The following is a 13,935-nucleotide window of genomic DNA, read 5'->3' on the forward strand; positions in this document are numbered from 1 at the left end:
TCAGGACAAGTTGTGGGGAACGGCTACACAGCTCCAGAGGACTGTGTAACCTACTGTGGACTGACCGTCTGAACATGGCCTGGGAACGCTGAAGGAGAAGACAGCCAGGGCTGCCCGTACAAAGGCCAGGAATCAAACAACACAACCTTCTTTGAACCCAAACCGGAACGACGAGTGTCGGTCAGTAGGCTGATAAACCCTGTTAAATTTTTTTTTTTCAGCATCATTTATCAGCATTTTTACTAGTGGCTGTGTTTGGAAATGTGTAGGAATGAACTGGAAATGGGAACACCTCAGTCCATTTGTGATTGGAACACGATAAATTCTTATAATGATTTTATGTGTTTTCCCCACATCACACCAAAAAAATCTCATGCAAACCCAAGTCGCATCGGGTTCAGGCTTGTCTGTTACATTTACTGGCCTACAGAAGGCAAAGTCCACAAACATAATATGTACAGAGGAGTACGGGTGGCATGTGAATATAAATCATAACAGACACTCGCACCACACAGCACACAAACAAAATGGTGCAGATGTGAACAGGTCGGCAAGTTCAAACATTTATTGCAGGGTAATAATTGTCAGTGTCAGCTCAACATTAGTGTAGATACTGTGCACAGGTACTGCGCCAACATCTCTAGATTTTTTATTTTATTTTTTTAATTTATAGATTTTCTTTGTGCAAATTCCACATTTTGTGCAAGTGATATCACATGTCCTTCTCCCAAAATCTGTTAATTAAAAAAGTGTCCTCCCTAGAACCCTGTCCTATAGCACAGCACATGTTTTACTCTTCCCCTTTTCCGTCCGAGACTCTTTGAGCACTGCAGACTGGTCGGCAGGGTTCCCATCATCATGTTCAGGCGGACACTTGATGACCCCGCCAGTGACCTTGACAAAGTGGCCTCCCCTGTCCCTGTCCCTGTCGGCAGAGCTGGTCCCGCTGCCTTTGTTGTTTTGGGGGCGGTGGGGGAGGGGTGATCGGGTCTGGGCCACAGTGCCCTGCGGAACAAGGATAGTCTCCCCCTGCACTGTGTCGTGGTGGTTGTTGTTGTGGTTGTTGGTGAGGTTGGGGTGCTGTGGCAACGACTGCTGAACCCCGTTCCCTTGACCGTACGACGGCGGTTTGCTGGAAGTGTAGCTGGGCGGAGGGGACTTCTCACCTGCTCCTCCGCCCCCCTCAGGGGCAGCCCTGTTGAAGAAGGTTGGCGAGCAGGAGCCCGAACGGGTGGGCGGCACCGCTTGAGTCGGCTTGGAGATGGATCCCGACGAAGACGTGGAATTCACCGCGTGGCCTTCCGAAGCCTCCCGGACTGAATGACCACCACCACCACAACCGCTGGCAAGACTGGCCCTGCGCAGTTTCCCAGTGGTGCCGTGCTGCTGTAGTCTGGCGGGGGAAGGCTGAGGGGTGGCACCCGGGGACAGCTTCTGGTCAGCGTTGAGGTCCTCGAAGGAGACCGGGGAGTAGACGGGGCGGTGGGAGACGGCGGCGACGGAGGCGCGGTCTTGGGCGTGCTTCTGGCGCTCCATCTCCATCAGCTGGGCGAAGGGGCAGGTGGGACCCGCCTTGGCCGGGTCCTCCTCGTGTCCCAGCAGCCAGTAGGTCTTCATCGCGCCCTTGCCCTGTTCAGGGGGAGACAGGGTGTGGTTAGAGAAATGGCGACATATGTATCAAGATACGTTACTGAACACAAGAGAGAAGACATGATATCACACACAAGACATGGCACATAACCAGATGCAGGACAGAACCGATGATGCAGGATACATGACAGGCAGGACATGTTACCAGACACTTCACTGGCCACAGGACATGGTGGTGTGTGTCCATCGAGATCGATGATGACCATCGTTGTCATCCAGCTGGGGGATGGGGGGAGGGTGGTGGTGGGGTGGGGGGGAGGATGCTCATGAATCTATCTGTGAATGCGCAGATGGCTGAATAGTCCAATCTGCGCACGAAATGTTCGCTGACAGTTGGGGCAGACAAAGACAGGCATACCATTGTCAGGGAGCTTGTTTGCCCGTGACTTTCTGGCCTGTCTCTTCTGAACAGCTGCAGCAGTCCTGTTGGCCTCGCACAACTTGGCGCCTCTGTGCACAGCAGCACGCCATTTGTCACGGTCCACTGCAGATTCCTCCCAGGAGTCAGGGTTGATATCAAACGCTTTCAGAGAGACTTTCAGAGTATCTCTGAAGCGCTTCTTCTGACCTCCGTGTGATCTCTTCCTTTGTTGCAGCTCGCCATAGAAGAGCCTTTTGGGCAGCCGATGGTCTGGCATGCGCGCCACGTGTCCAGCCCAGCGAAGCTGGGACTGCATCAGGATGGTGAAGATGCTGGGAAGGGTGGCTTTTGCGAGCACCTCTGTGTCTGGGGTCTTGTCTTGCCACTTGATGTTCAGTAGCTTCCTGAGGCATGTTGTGTGGAAGTGGTTCAGCTTCTTGGCATGTCGTTGGTACACTGTCCAAGTTTCGCAGGCGTACAGTAGTGTGGGGAGAACTACTGCTCTGTAGACCTTTAGCTTGGTCTCAAGACTAATGCCTCTTCTGTTCCAGACATTTGCACTGAGTCTACCAAAAGTTGCGCTTGCTCTTGCAATCCTGACGTTCACTTCATCGTCAATGGTCGCATTTCGTGACAGTGTGCTGCCAAGGTATGTGAACCGCTCCACCGCACTGAGTCTCTGACCGTTGACTGTGATGTTGGGCTCAACGTAGGGTTTCCCTGGGGCTGGCTGATGGAGAACTTCAGTTTTCCTCGTGCTGATGGTAAGGCCGAAGTTTCTGCTGGCAGTGGCAAACTTGTCAACGCTGAGTTGCATGTCAGCTTCAGATCCAGCGTTGAGGGCACAATCATCAGCAAACAAAAAGTCTCTGATGATGTCTGTCATGACCTTCGTTTTTGCTTGAAGCCTTCTGAGGTTAAACAACTTACCATCTGTTCGGTACTTTAGGTCGATTCCAACATCGCCATCTCTGAAGGCATCAGTAAGCATTGCAGAGAACATGAGGCTGAACAGCGTTGGAGCCAGGACGCAGCCTTGCTTGACACCATTTGTGACAGCAAAAGGAGCAGATGTTTCGCCTTTGTCCTGGACTCGAGCCTGCATGCCTTCATGGAATTGGCTGACCAAGGAAATAAATTTCCGAGGGCATCCGTACTTGGCCATGATCTTCCACAGTCCCTCTCTACTCACGGTGTCGAAGGCCTTAGTGAGGTCGACATAGGTGGAGAACAGATCAGCATTTTGCTCCTGACATTTCTCTTGCAGCTGCCTTGCAGCAAACACCATGTCGGTGGTTCCGCGCTCTTTCCGGAATCCACATTGGCTCTCAGGCAAATGACCTTGGTCAAGGTGTGCTGTGAGGCGGTTTAGTAGGATCCTGGCAAGTATCTTGCCTGCGATGGAGAGCAAGGAAATGCCCCGATGGTTATCACAGGCTTGCCGGTTCCCCTTTCGCTTGTACAAGTGAATGATAGATGCATCTTTGAAATCCTGGGGGATCGTCTCTTCTTTCCACATGAGTGAGTACAGCTGATGGAGCTTCTCAGTCAGCACAGTGCCTCCATCCTTGTAGACCTCTGCTGGTATGGAGTCTGAGCCAGGTGCTTTGCCACTGGATAGCAGACGAATTGCTTTCTGGGTCTCAAGAGGTGTTGGCGGATCGTCCAGTGCTTCGTTGATGGGGACTTGCGGGAGACGGTCTATGGCTTCATCATTTATGGAGGAAGGGCGATTTAAAACTGTTGAAGTGCTCAGCCCATCGTTCGAGAATTTTCTCCTTCTCGGTGATCAAGGTATTCCCATCTGCACTGAGGAGGGGGGATGATCCTGAGGATGTGGGGCCGTAGACTTCTTTTAAGGCATCATAGAACCTCTTCATATCGTGCCTGTCAGCATATCCCTGGATCTCATCAGCTTTGTAACTCAGCCACTTATCCTGCATCTGGCGTAACTTTTGCTGAACAGTCCTGCGGATGGCATCGTACACATCCTTTTTTGATGTGGACTTTGGGTTGCTCAGGTAGGCTTGATGCAGACGGCGTTTCTCATCCAGAAGCTGCTTGATTTCATCACAGTTTTCATCAAACCAGTCTTTGTGCTTTCTGGTCATGGGTCCCAGGGTCTCTGAAGCTGTACTATAGATCAGCTCACGCAGGGTCCTCCAGTCAGACTCCACATTCTGGTTGTCCAGAGAGGCGGATTCCAGACGATCTTCCAGCAGCTCCACAAAGGACTGTTTGATGGTGATGTTTTTCAGCTTAGCGATGTTGAGCCGTTTTGGAGCCTTCTGGCCTTGGGGGCGTCTCTTGGGCTGGATTCGAATATTCAGCTTCGAGACTACAAGGCGATGGTCTGTCCAACACTCGGCGCCGCACATGGTCTTTGTTACACGTACATCTTGCCTATCCCTTTTCCTGACGATGACATAATCGATGAGATGCCAATGCTTTGAGCGAGGGTGCATCCATGACGTCCTGTTACGGGTAGGGAGGCAGAAAACTGTGTTGGTTATCAGCAGTTCGTGCTCTGCACAGGTCTGAAGCAAAAGCAATCCATTTGGGTTGCAGTGGCCCACACCGTGCTTTCCAATCACTCCATCCCAGGAGATGTAGTCAGAGCCAACTCTAGCATTGAAGTCCCCAAGAATGATGAGCTTGTCTGCTTTAGGGATAGCAGCAATGACAGAGTGAAGGTCCTCGTAGAACTTCGCCTTCACTTCATCCGGGTTGGTCATGGTTGGGGCGTAGGCACTGACAATGGTGAGGTGCTTCTGGCCAGATGCCAGTGGGAGTTTCATGGTCATAAGCCTATCGTTGACTCCCTTTGGGATTCCAGCTAGCTTGCTGACAAGTGCTGTTTTTACTGCAAAACCAACGCCAGCCTCACGTCGCTCTTCGCTTCCTCGTCCACTCCAGAAGAAGGTGTAACCAGATCCCCGTTCACAGAGCTCGCCTTCACCTGCAAGCCGAGTCTCACTCAAGGCTGCGATGTCAATGTTGTATCTGGCGAGTTCGGATGCAACTAGTGCCGTTCTCCTTTGGGGTCTGTCCGTGTTATCTCTGTCCAGGAGAGTCCTTATGTTCCAAGCACCAATGGTGAGAGGAACGATCCTTGTTTTTTTTCTTTTCTTTCTTGTTGTTTCGACCGCTGATGTAGGGTCCCCGCCAGCCGCGGTATGCTGGCCAGGGTGGTATGGAGCAGGCAATTTTTAGGGCACCTTTTCTAGCCCCTTCCTCATGCCAGGGAGGTGAGCAGTGCATTCCTAAAGAGGGCTGCTCAGACGCTCAGACGGCTGCCGAGCTCCATCGCTGCTCCTGTCGACGAAGAACGACCCTATGGCCTGAGCCGCCTGCGTGCAGGTCTGCGACTGCGACTGCCAGTGTACCCACACCTGTCGTTTTGTCGCTCGCCTGTCGCCACAGGACTTGGGGGTGATGAAATGATGAAGGATGAAAGGTCATTTTGGATGACTGATGACTTGCGCGATGAGTTTGTTTAAAGTGAAGAGGAGTTGCGCAACGTCAACCTCACTCTCTCGTCCGGGTCCACAGGACATAACAGGCCGCCAGAGGGACAGGACATGACACACGACATCACTACACAGACGCAGACTACACAACGGGACACGAACACATGCGGCGGACCTGGTGTTGTGGCCTGTGTGCTGTATGTGGTACAGTGTGCTGTGTCCAGTGCTGTACCCTGTGTCTGGTGATATGTCGTGCTGAATCCTGATTTTGGTTGTGTTGTGTTCATTTTGTTAAAAAAAAAAAAATCTTTTCTAACCAAGAAAGCAGTGTTTGTTCAATTTTTTTATTTTTTATTTATTTATTTATTTATATGTATTCAATGAATGGAGTTGCCTAGTTTGACATGGTACAGTATATGACACCAAACATGGAGTATATAATACAAACTCCTTTTGGTTTCATTCATAAACATGTTCAGTGGTATAACATGCAATTATCAAATTTTTTTTTTTTATAAGTTTATTGTGCCAAGCAACTTCAGTTGGAAGTTTGAAGATTTCAACATCTTAATTGAAAACTAGATATGACATGTGGAATTATATCCTTTCACTTATTTTCTTTTATTATTAGCATTTACTGCAGCCGTTAATGTAGTCTTATTGTACCGTGTCTTTGAACTTCAGAATTCTAGGACTGTACATTAAGATGTAAATTTTCTGCTCTGTGTTGCTGCAGTCTGTCCACCCATCTGTCCGTACATGTGAAATCTCTCCAGTTGAACTTACTCATATCAGCAACCAGTTCTGAAGACAGTATGGCGCCACATTTTTACGAGAAATTATTCCTCCATCCCTTGATCTTAACATGACAATTGCTTGTTTCTTCCCGCTCATTCACCATACACATTTCACACACGCCATTATGAATGCTTGGGTGCTCATCTTATGAATCCTTGAAAATGTGTTCTTTTGACATGACCTCTTGTGAGACAGTGCTGTTGGCAGAATCTGTTGCACATTGCAATTCTGATCCAGTGATTGTGTCCTGGGAAAAGGGCACTTAACTCCAGTTTTCCTCACTCCACCCAGGGTACCTGACTTTGATTGGGGAAAGTTAAAATGGCGGAAGGAGAGGATCATGTCCTGCCATCCAATCCCATGCCAAGCCCTGGACACAGTGGATTAATCAAATCCACTGGTCATAAAAGGCAGCTGGACCTGTAACCTTAACTCTCTCCATACAAACGGCGAAAAAGACGAGGATGACACCGTTTCACCGCAATTAACATCACCAAAATATCACAAGCGGAAGGCTCTTATACTGAATAGGTGTATGTAGAGAACCAATACCGCATTTCTGACGATGGAAGCAAAAGGTTTGGTCATTCAGACTTCCAGTGGAAGTCCGAGGCGGTCTCTGTAGGGCAGAGGAGAGGACTGGCCGTCCTGAGTGAGTTAACCTGTTGTGAGAGCTGGGTTGAGCAAACGATCCTACCAAAAAGCACTGTTTGCTTCCAGTTCAAACTTTTCCTTAGTCTGGAGTAGACTCAGGGGAAGGAATTGCCTAAACTGACGCCGAAGCAAATTTTTATTCAGCGTTGCTAACATCGTTTGTGTGACTCATCCCTGGTGCTGAAACGGAGATGAACTGCCACAAGGATCTTTACAGACATACACTGGAACACTTCAATGGCAAGGCTACTCATTTTTGCGAGTTCTTTTTTGGCACACGTCAAGGTATGCATGTCCTCACCAGTTGACGAGTTGATCACAGCTGAAAGGTCTTGTGCGACTTAACTCACTCAGTACGGCCAGTCCTCTTTTCTACTCTACACAGACCCCCCCTCGGATGTCCAGTGGGTGTCTGAATGACCCAACCTTTAGCTTCCGTCGTCAGAATTGTGGTATTCTTTGTCAACATTCACCTCTTTAGTATAAGAGCCTTCCGCTTGCAATATTTTGATGATGGTAATTGGGGTGAAACGCTGTTAACGTCATCTCTTTCGCCGTTCGTATGCACGTACCTGCAGCATACAGCTGCTTCAGCGTGGAGACTGGAGTGTCATCTAACGAACGAGAATGAGACACCATGCACATGACATTGACGCGTAACCTCAGAAGCCTACGATCACATAACACACGTGTGTGTGTCCACATCTACACGTATACTTTTATATAATAACAGAAATCGACACACACACAAAAAAAGAAGGGGGTGGGGGAATGAGAATTTTTGTGGAGAGAACAAAATCAAATCGTGTTGCTTTGTGTGAAAAGAACATTAATTTTCAGCATCAAAGAACAGAAAATGTAAAAAGGCAAAAGGTTGATTAAAACACGGGAGGAGGGGGGGAGAGAGAGAGAAGGAACGGGGGGGGGGGGGGGGGTAAAAGGACAGTGAAGGATACTACCTTCACTTCAACCTCTCCCCTTTCCTGCACAGCATATGGATAGCCAATCAGCTCTTGCCGTGTGGTCTCACTGATGTGGATTTTCATGGCCTGAAACAGAAACACACCAGGTTGGCTGGACACCACTAAACAATATGGACCTTGTAATCACTGCGGGGCTTCCTACTCATTTTTCTGTGGTCCTTGATCAGAACTAGTATCCACCGCCTGAACACGAAGATTTGAAAACTGAATTTATAACTTTAAAATAATATTTTAGCGCCGCGTAAATGTGTGAACATCCCGTATTTGATTTTTAGCTTTTTGCACCTGACACACACACAATGCAGTCATGGAAGCTCACACTTGCCACTTTTTTTCTCCCTCTCCATTAGACCTTGAGTAATGGTCTGGACGCAAGTCATTCAGATGAAAAGATAAATTAAGGTTCCAGGTGTAGCTTGCATTTAGCGTAAGCTAAAAAAAAAAAAAAAAAAAAAGAAAAATCTGCAAAAGGGTGGTCCCTGTGTAGAAAAATCCACTTTGATAGGGGAACAAATACACCTGCAGGCAGGAAAAAGGAGGGTGGGGGGATGGCACAGTACTGCAGCGAGACTGCAATGCACTCTTCACCCCCCCCCCCCCCAAGGAGAGCTGTCTGAATTTCCCAGAAATATGTCGCGATAAAGAACAATGTAATTCAGTACAGTGCAATACATCAGACAACAGATGTCCTTCAACAGCCCACGGCCAGCAACCAAACATCCATCCTTATCAATGTGTGTTGGGTCAAAGATATACACAACCACAGACCTCCCTACTGGACCTAATGCATGTAGTCATCTGTGGAAATGGAATGTAGCTGCCTGTAAGGCAGGAGTGAAAACAGACGCTTAAAAAAAAATCCACTCATGGACACGCGGGTGCTACGACCAACTCCAGTGAACAACACTAAGAACGCTGACATTGCACAACTCGACTTTCGCCAAAACTTACTGTTTAGAAGACTATACTGTTTAGTATACACACATGAGTAACCATGGAAGTTACAGCCTATGAACAGGGAAGCTGGTAATTTATTGAACAAAAAAAAAGAAAAGTAAATGTCAGTAGGCCCACTCCTGTGAAATCCTTGGCATTCTGAACACACTTGATGTAAGGTCAAGTCGGTGTAAGAGTCTGACCAGTTGCTGTACAATGCCACATCAAGAATGAAAGCACTCACAAAACTGAGCACGTGCATTTGCACTTAAACACATACACACAAATCCTAATTCCAAACAATAAAACCTGAAAAAAAGTATATACCTTTATCTGTTTATAAGCCCAGGCAACCACACATAAACCTAGGACATGCCACTGATTAATAATCAATTATATAAACAATTGTACTGCAAAAACAGGAAATTACATTAACTAGGATACAAAACAACTTCACACGTCACAACTAACAGTAAAAATGCTCAATGAAGTCCATAAAAAGAAAAAAAATATTCAAAGGGATACACACACACACACACACACACACATATATATATATATATATATAATTATAACATATCTATATAGAAAGAAGGATATATATGGACACACACACACATATATATATATATATATATATAATGTGAATGGACCAGCGAGGCAGAAAATCAGATGACAGAAAGAAAAGAAAAAGCCAGAAACACACACAGCAACATAAGACAGTAAAAGTTCTAGCCCAAAACTTCCAGAAGGTAGGCATACCAGTTACACTTAAAAGAGCCCTTGGCATTCCCATGAGGGTCTGACATGGAAAAAAAAAAAGTACACCATCTAATCACATTGGAGGGGAGGGAGGAGGGGGACTTAAACAATTTTGGTATTACCAGGAGGAGAAGGTGTACTGGAGGAGTAAGATATTAATTATTTACCTCTCCACTGGTTTCCATTCTGGAAGCAGTGTTGACCGTGTCCCCGAAGAGGCAATAGCGCGGCATCTTGAGCCCCACCACCCCTGCCACAGTGGCTCCGGAGTGGATACCTGCAGTGGTAGTAGTCATGGTTGTAATGGTATCGACAACAACAGTACTATTGTTACTAACATGAAATAGTATTCCATTGTATGGTAGTAATATATTGTAATGGTATATAAGACGGGTGCAATAGCCGAATGGTTAAAGCGCTGGACTTTCAATCTGAGGGTCCTGGGTTCGAATCTCGGTGCACCTGGTGGGTAAAGGGTGGAGATTTACAACCACTACTGCTACAATACAAATGAATACAACTGGTATTAGTAGTAATAGTACCGTTGTTGTTGATACCATTGCTTGATTGATTGATGTGGATACTTATATAGCGCCTATCCTCGGTCAGAGACCAAGCTCTAAGCGCTTTACATACACGGGGACATTTGCACCACAGGTTGCCTACCTGGGTAGAGCCGACTGACGGCTGCCACTGGGCGCTCATCATTCGTTTCCTGTGTCATTCAATCAGATTTCAGACGCACACACGTACACACTCAGACAGACATGTAACATTTTAGGTGTATGACCGTTTTTTTATTTATTTACCCCGCCATGTAGGCAGCCATACTCCGTTTTCGGGGGTGTGCATGCTGGGTATGTTCTTGTTTCCATAACCCACCGAACGCTGACATGGATTACAGGATCTTTAACGTGCGTATTTGATCTTCTGCTTGCATATACACACAAAGGGGGTTCAGGCACTAGCAGGTCTGCACATATGTTGATCTGGGAGAACGTAAAAATCTCCACCCTTTACCCACCAGGCGCCGTCACTGTGATTCGAATCCGGGACCCTCAGATCGAAAGTCCAACGCTTTAACCATTCGGCTACGGCGCTCGTGGATATATCAATTCTGTTCCATAGTATTTTAGTAGCAGTGGTTGTAATGGTAGTTCTATGTAATGGTCAACAACTACAGTACTATTACTACTAATATCAGTTGCATTCCATTGTATAGTAGTAGTAGTGGTGGTTGTAATAGTAGTAGTATATTGTAATGGTATCAACAACTACAGTACTATTACCACAGTTACTACTAATATCAATTGTATTTCACTGTATTGTAGTATTAGTGGTTGTAAAGGTATTATTATGTTGTAATGGTATCAACAACAGCAGCACTGTTACTACTAATATCAATTGTATTCCATTGTACTGGAGAAGTAGTAGTACTTATAATGGTAGTACTGTGTTGTAATGGTATCGACAACAGTACTGTTACTATTAATATCAATTGTAGTCCATTGTATTGTAGCAATAGTGGTTGCAATGACAGTAGTGCAATAGTAGTGGTTAACTCACTCAGTACGGCCAGTCCTCTCTTCTCCTCTACACAGGCCCCTCGGATGTCCAGTGGGTGTCTGAATGACCCAACCTTTAGCTTCCGTCGTCAGAATAATTGTGGTATTCTTTGTCAACATTCACCTCTTCAGTATAAGAGCCTTCCGCTTGCAATATTTTGATGATGGTAATTGGGGTGAAACGCTGTTAGCGTCGTCTCTTTCGCCGTTCGTATGGAGAGAGTTAAAGTTACGAACGTTGTAGAAATTCGGCATACCACAATTACATTACCGAGAAAATTCTGAAGACAAAGTTATGTACATGTAACTAGAAAACGGGAAGCAGGAGCCTTTATCAAGCCTCTCAGCTGATTCCCGTTTTTCTGAATATCACACACGGTGGAGCCTGATGGACACCTGGGAGTTGTACTGACATACAGCTTCTGTTTCTGTGCACATAATATCATCGAAATAAAACGTCACACAACTCGCTTTCATAAACTTCCAAAGCGAACTGTAAACATGTAGATTCGAAAGAACCAACAACTGCCGCTTCAAGTTTGTTAAGAAGTAAAAAGAAAAAAAAAATTACAATTACAGGTTCGGCTCTCAAGGCCTGATTTGGATTATACATAAGTCAGCAATCCGTTTTAGCAGATGCGTATAGCATAAATATTTGTAATCATGGACCTGTCTGCATGCTTTGACACCTTGAAACAGAACCGAACCACCAACCTATTCACTGTGCAAATGACTGTAAAGCCCTTGAGGACTGGTCTCTGACCAAACATACGCGCTACCTAAGTGTCAATGAATAACAACAGCAAGAAGAAGAAGATGAGGGAGAAGGGAGAAGAAGGAGGAGGAGCAGGAGCAGGAGAAGGAAGAGGAGGCTATATCAACGTTCGATCCTTCCCCTCCACTCCTCTACATACGTGTGACTGACGGAGTGAAATGTCCACGCCTTGATGTGAATTAACAGTATCCCCTCTTGAGGGCAGAAATTGTGTGGACATTGCCAATAATAAGAACATCAACAACAATAATAACAACAATAATAATAATAATATTGCCATATCCACATTCCTTGCCCTCCAACTCCTCCGTATGTCTGACGGAGTGAACATCCATGCCTTTTGTGAACACCATCCCTTCTTGAGGGGAAAAAAAAAAATGTGGACACTGCCTGCCAACAACTACAACACTACTACTACTACCACCACTACTAATAATTCTCACCCACACACCGACACACCCACCCAGCCACCCATGCAGTGCACTCACCCACACGGATCCTCATGGTGTCCTGTGACGAGGGGTCACGGAGGGAGGTCATGGCCAGAAGCATGTCCAGCGCCATGTTGCACATGTTGATGGCGTGGAACCGTGTCACCGTCGGCGCTCCCGCCACGGCCATGTAGGCGTCTCCGATCGTCTCCACCTTGGGCAGGGAGGGAGGAGAGAAGGTATTAGGTGACAAGGTTGTCTTAACTATCTAATCGAAAACGGATAACCCGTGCGAATAATGCGTGGCCTGTTGTTGCGGCATGTATTGTCTGTCACCCCAGCATGTGTGGTCGGCCTCTCTCAGTGTTCGTTCATCATCATCATAGCCACCAAACACGAACAGAATCCCACCCTGACCCTTTGGCAGGTTGAACATTGTACATATTCCCCCCTCCACATCCCCCTTTCGCACAGTCGGCGAAACAACATCAGAAATCAGTGTAGGTCCATTGCATCGCGTCTTGTATGGACAATGACGAAACGAACAGGCACAGTTGGATGGCTTTCTACAGGTAACTATTATAGAATAGAATAGAACAGAATAGAATAGAATAGAATATGTCTTTATTACCAAGTGTACCGGGGTCACAAGGAACATGGGGGGAAGGTGGGGGGGGGGGGGGGGGGGGGGGGGATAGAACATAACAAGGTAACATAAATCGAAAATCATACACAAACACAGATACAGTAGAAATTAGGACACATACAAGTGCATATCAATATAAAAACTTCTGCATACTCACACATGCACGCACTGCACACACACACACACACGCACGCACGCACGCACACACACACTCACACACACACACACACACGTTTGAACAGAAGCCGCATATTACACTGATGTGGATGGGGCTGGTGACTAGATCTTCAGGTATAGATGGTTGTTGACTGCACAATTCTATTTATCATACTGGATTTGTTCGAGAGACAGGGCATAGACTGTTTTTTTTTTTGGGGAAAAAGCCATTGGCGAAGCTTATCTTGCAAAGTTCCGACAGTTGGAACTTCGTCAGTTTTAAATCTTCGCCAAGGAATATTAGATTGCAAAGTAATTATATATATAGAGGCACTGAACAGCATGCGCCTGTGCCTTGACCACGTGAATTTATAGCTGAGTCAGTCTCAGTGAAACAGGGGGCGGAGAAAGGTGGAGGTGGGCACGGCCGACGAGGAAGAGAAGACAGAGAGGGAGGAGGTGGGGGAGAAGACAATTAGATTGTATTTGTTTTGAGGATGATCCGGATAAGCAATTCCTTCACCCAGTATCCGCACCTACATACGGTCCATAATGCATGCTAATACAAAACCAAAGTATGCAAATGAGTCGCCCCCCCCCTCCCCAATACCCCCCCCCCCCCTTCCCACCCCCAACCCCTGCACACAACAAACGAGCTGTAACGGAATCAGTGTATGACGTAACTGAGAAAACATGCTATGGAAAAACAACAACACACAGACACACACACACGCAAAGAAACAAAACA

At 46.7% G+C, this 13,935-nt stretch overlaps 1 protein-coding gene across 1 annotated transcript in view; it reads right to left on the reverse strand.

The window, feature by feature from the left end:
* Nucleotides 1-762: 762 nt before the first annotated feature.
* The window catches only part of LOC143301259 (soluble guanylate cyclase gcy-31-like), a 112,924-nt gene continuing 99,751 nt past the window's right edge, over nt 763-13,935 (reverse strand). The window contains exons 10-13 of the mRNA XM_076615408.1: nt 12,443-12,599; nt 9,782-9,891; nt 7,893-7,982; nt 763-1,629 (exon numbers count right to left, since the gene is read on the reverse strand). Of these exons, the coding sequence (XP_076471523.1) occupies nt 772-1,629; nt 7,893-7,982; nt 9,782-9,891; nt 12,443-12,599 (1,215 nt within the window). The 3' untranslated portion in view covers nt 763-771. The remainder of the gene's footprint in view (nt 1,630-7,892; nt 7,983-9,781; nt 9,892-12,442; nt 12,600-13,935) is intronic.

The sequence above is a fragment of the Babylonia areolata genome, chromosome 27, assembly GCF_041734735.1.
Source record: "Babylonia areolata isolate BAREFJ2019XMU chromosome 27, ASM4173473v1, whole genome shotgun sequence".
Lineage (NCBI taxonomy): Eukaryota > Metazoa > Mollusca > Gastropoda > Neogastropoda > Buccinidae > Babylonia > Babylonia areolata.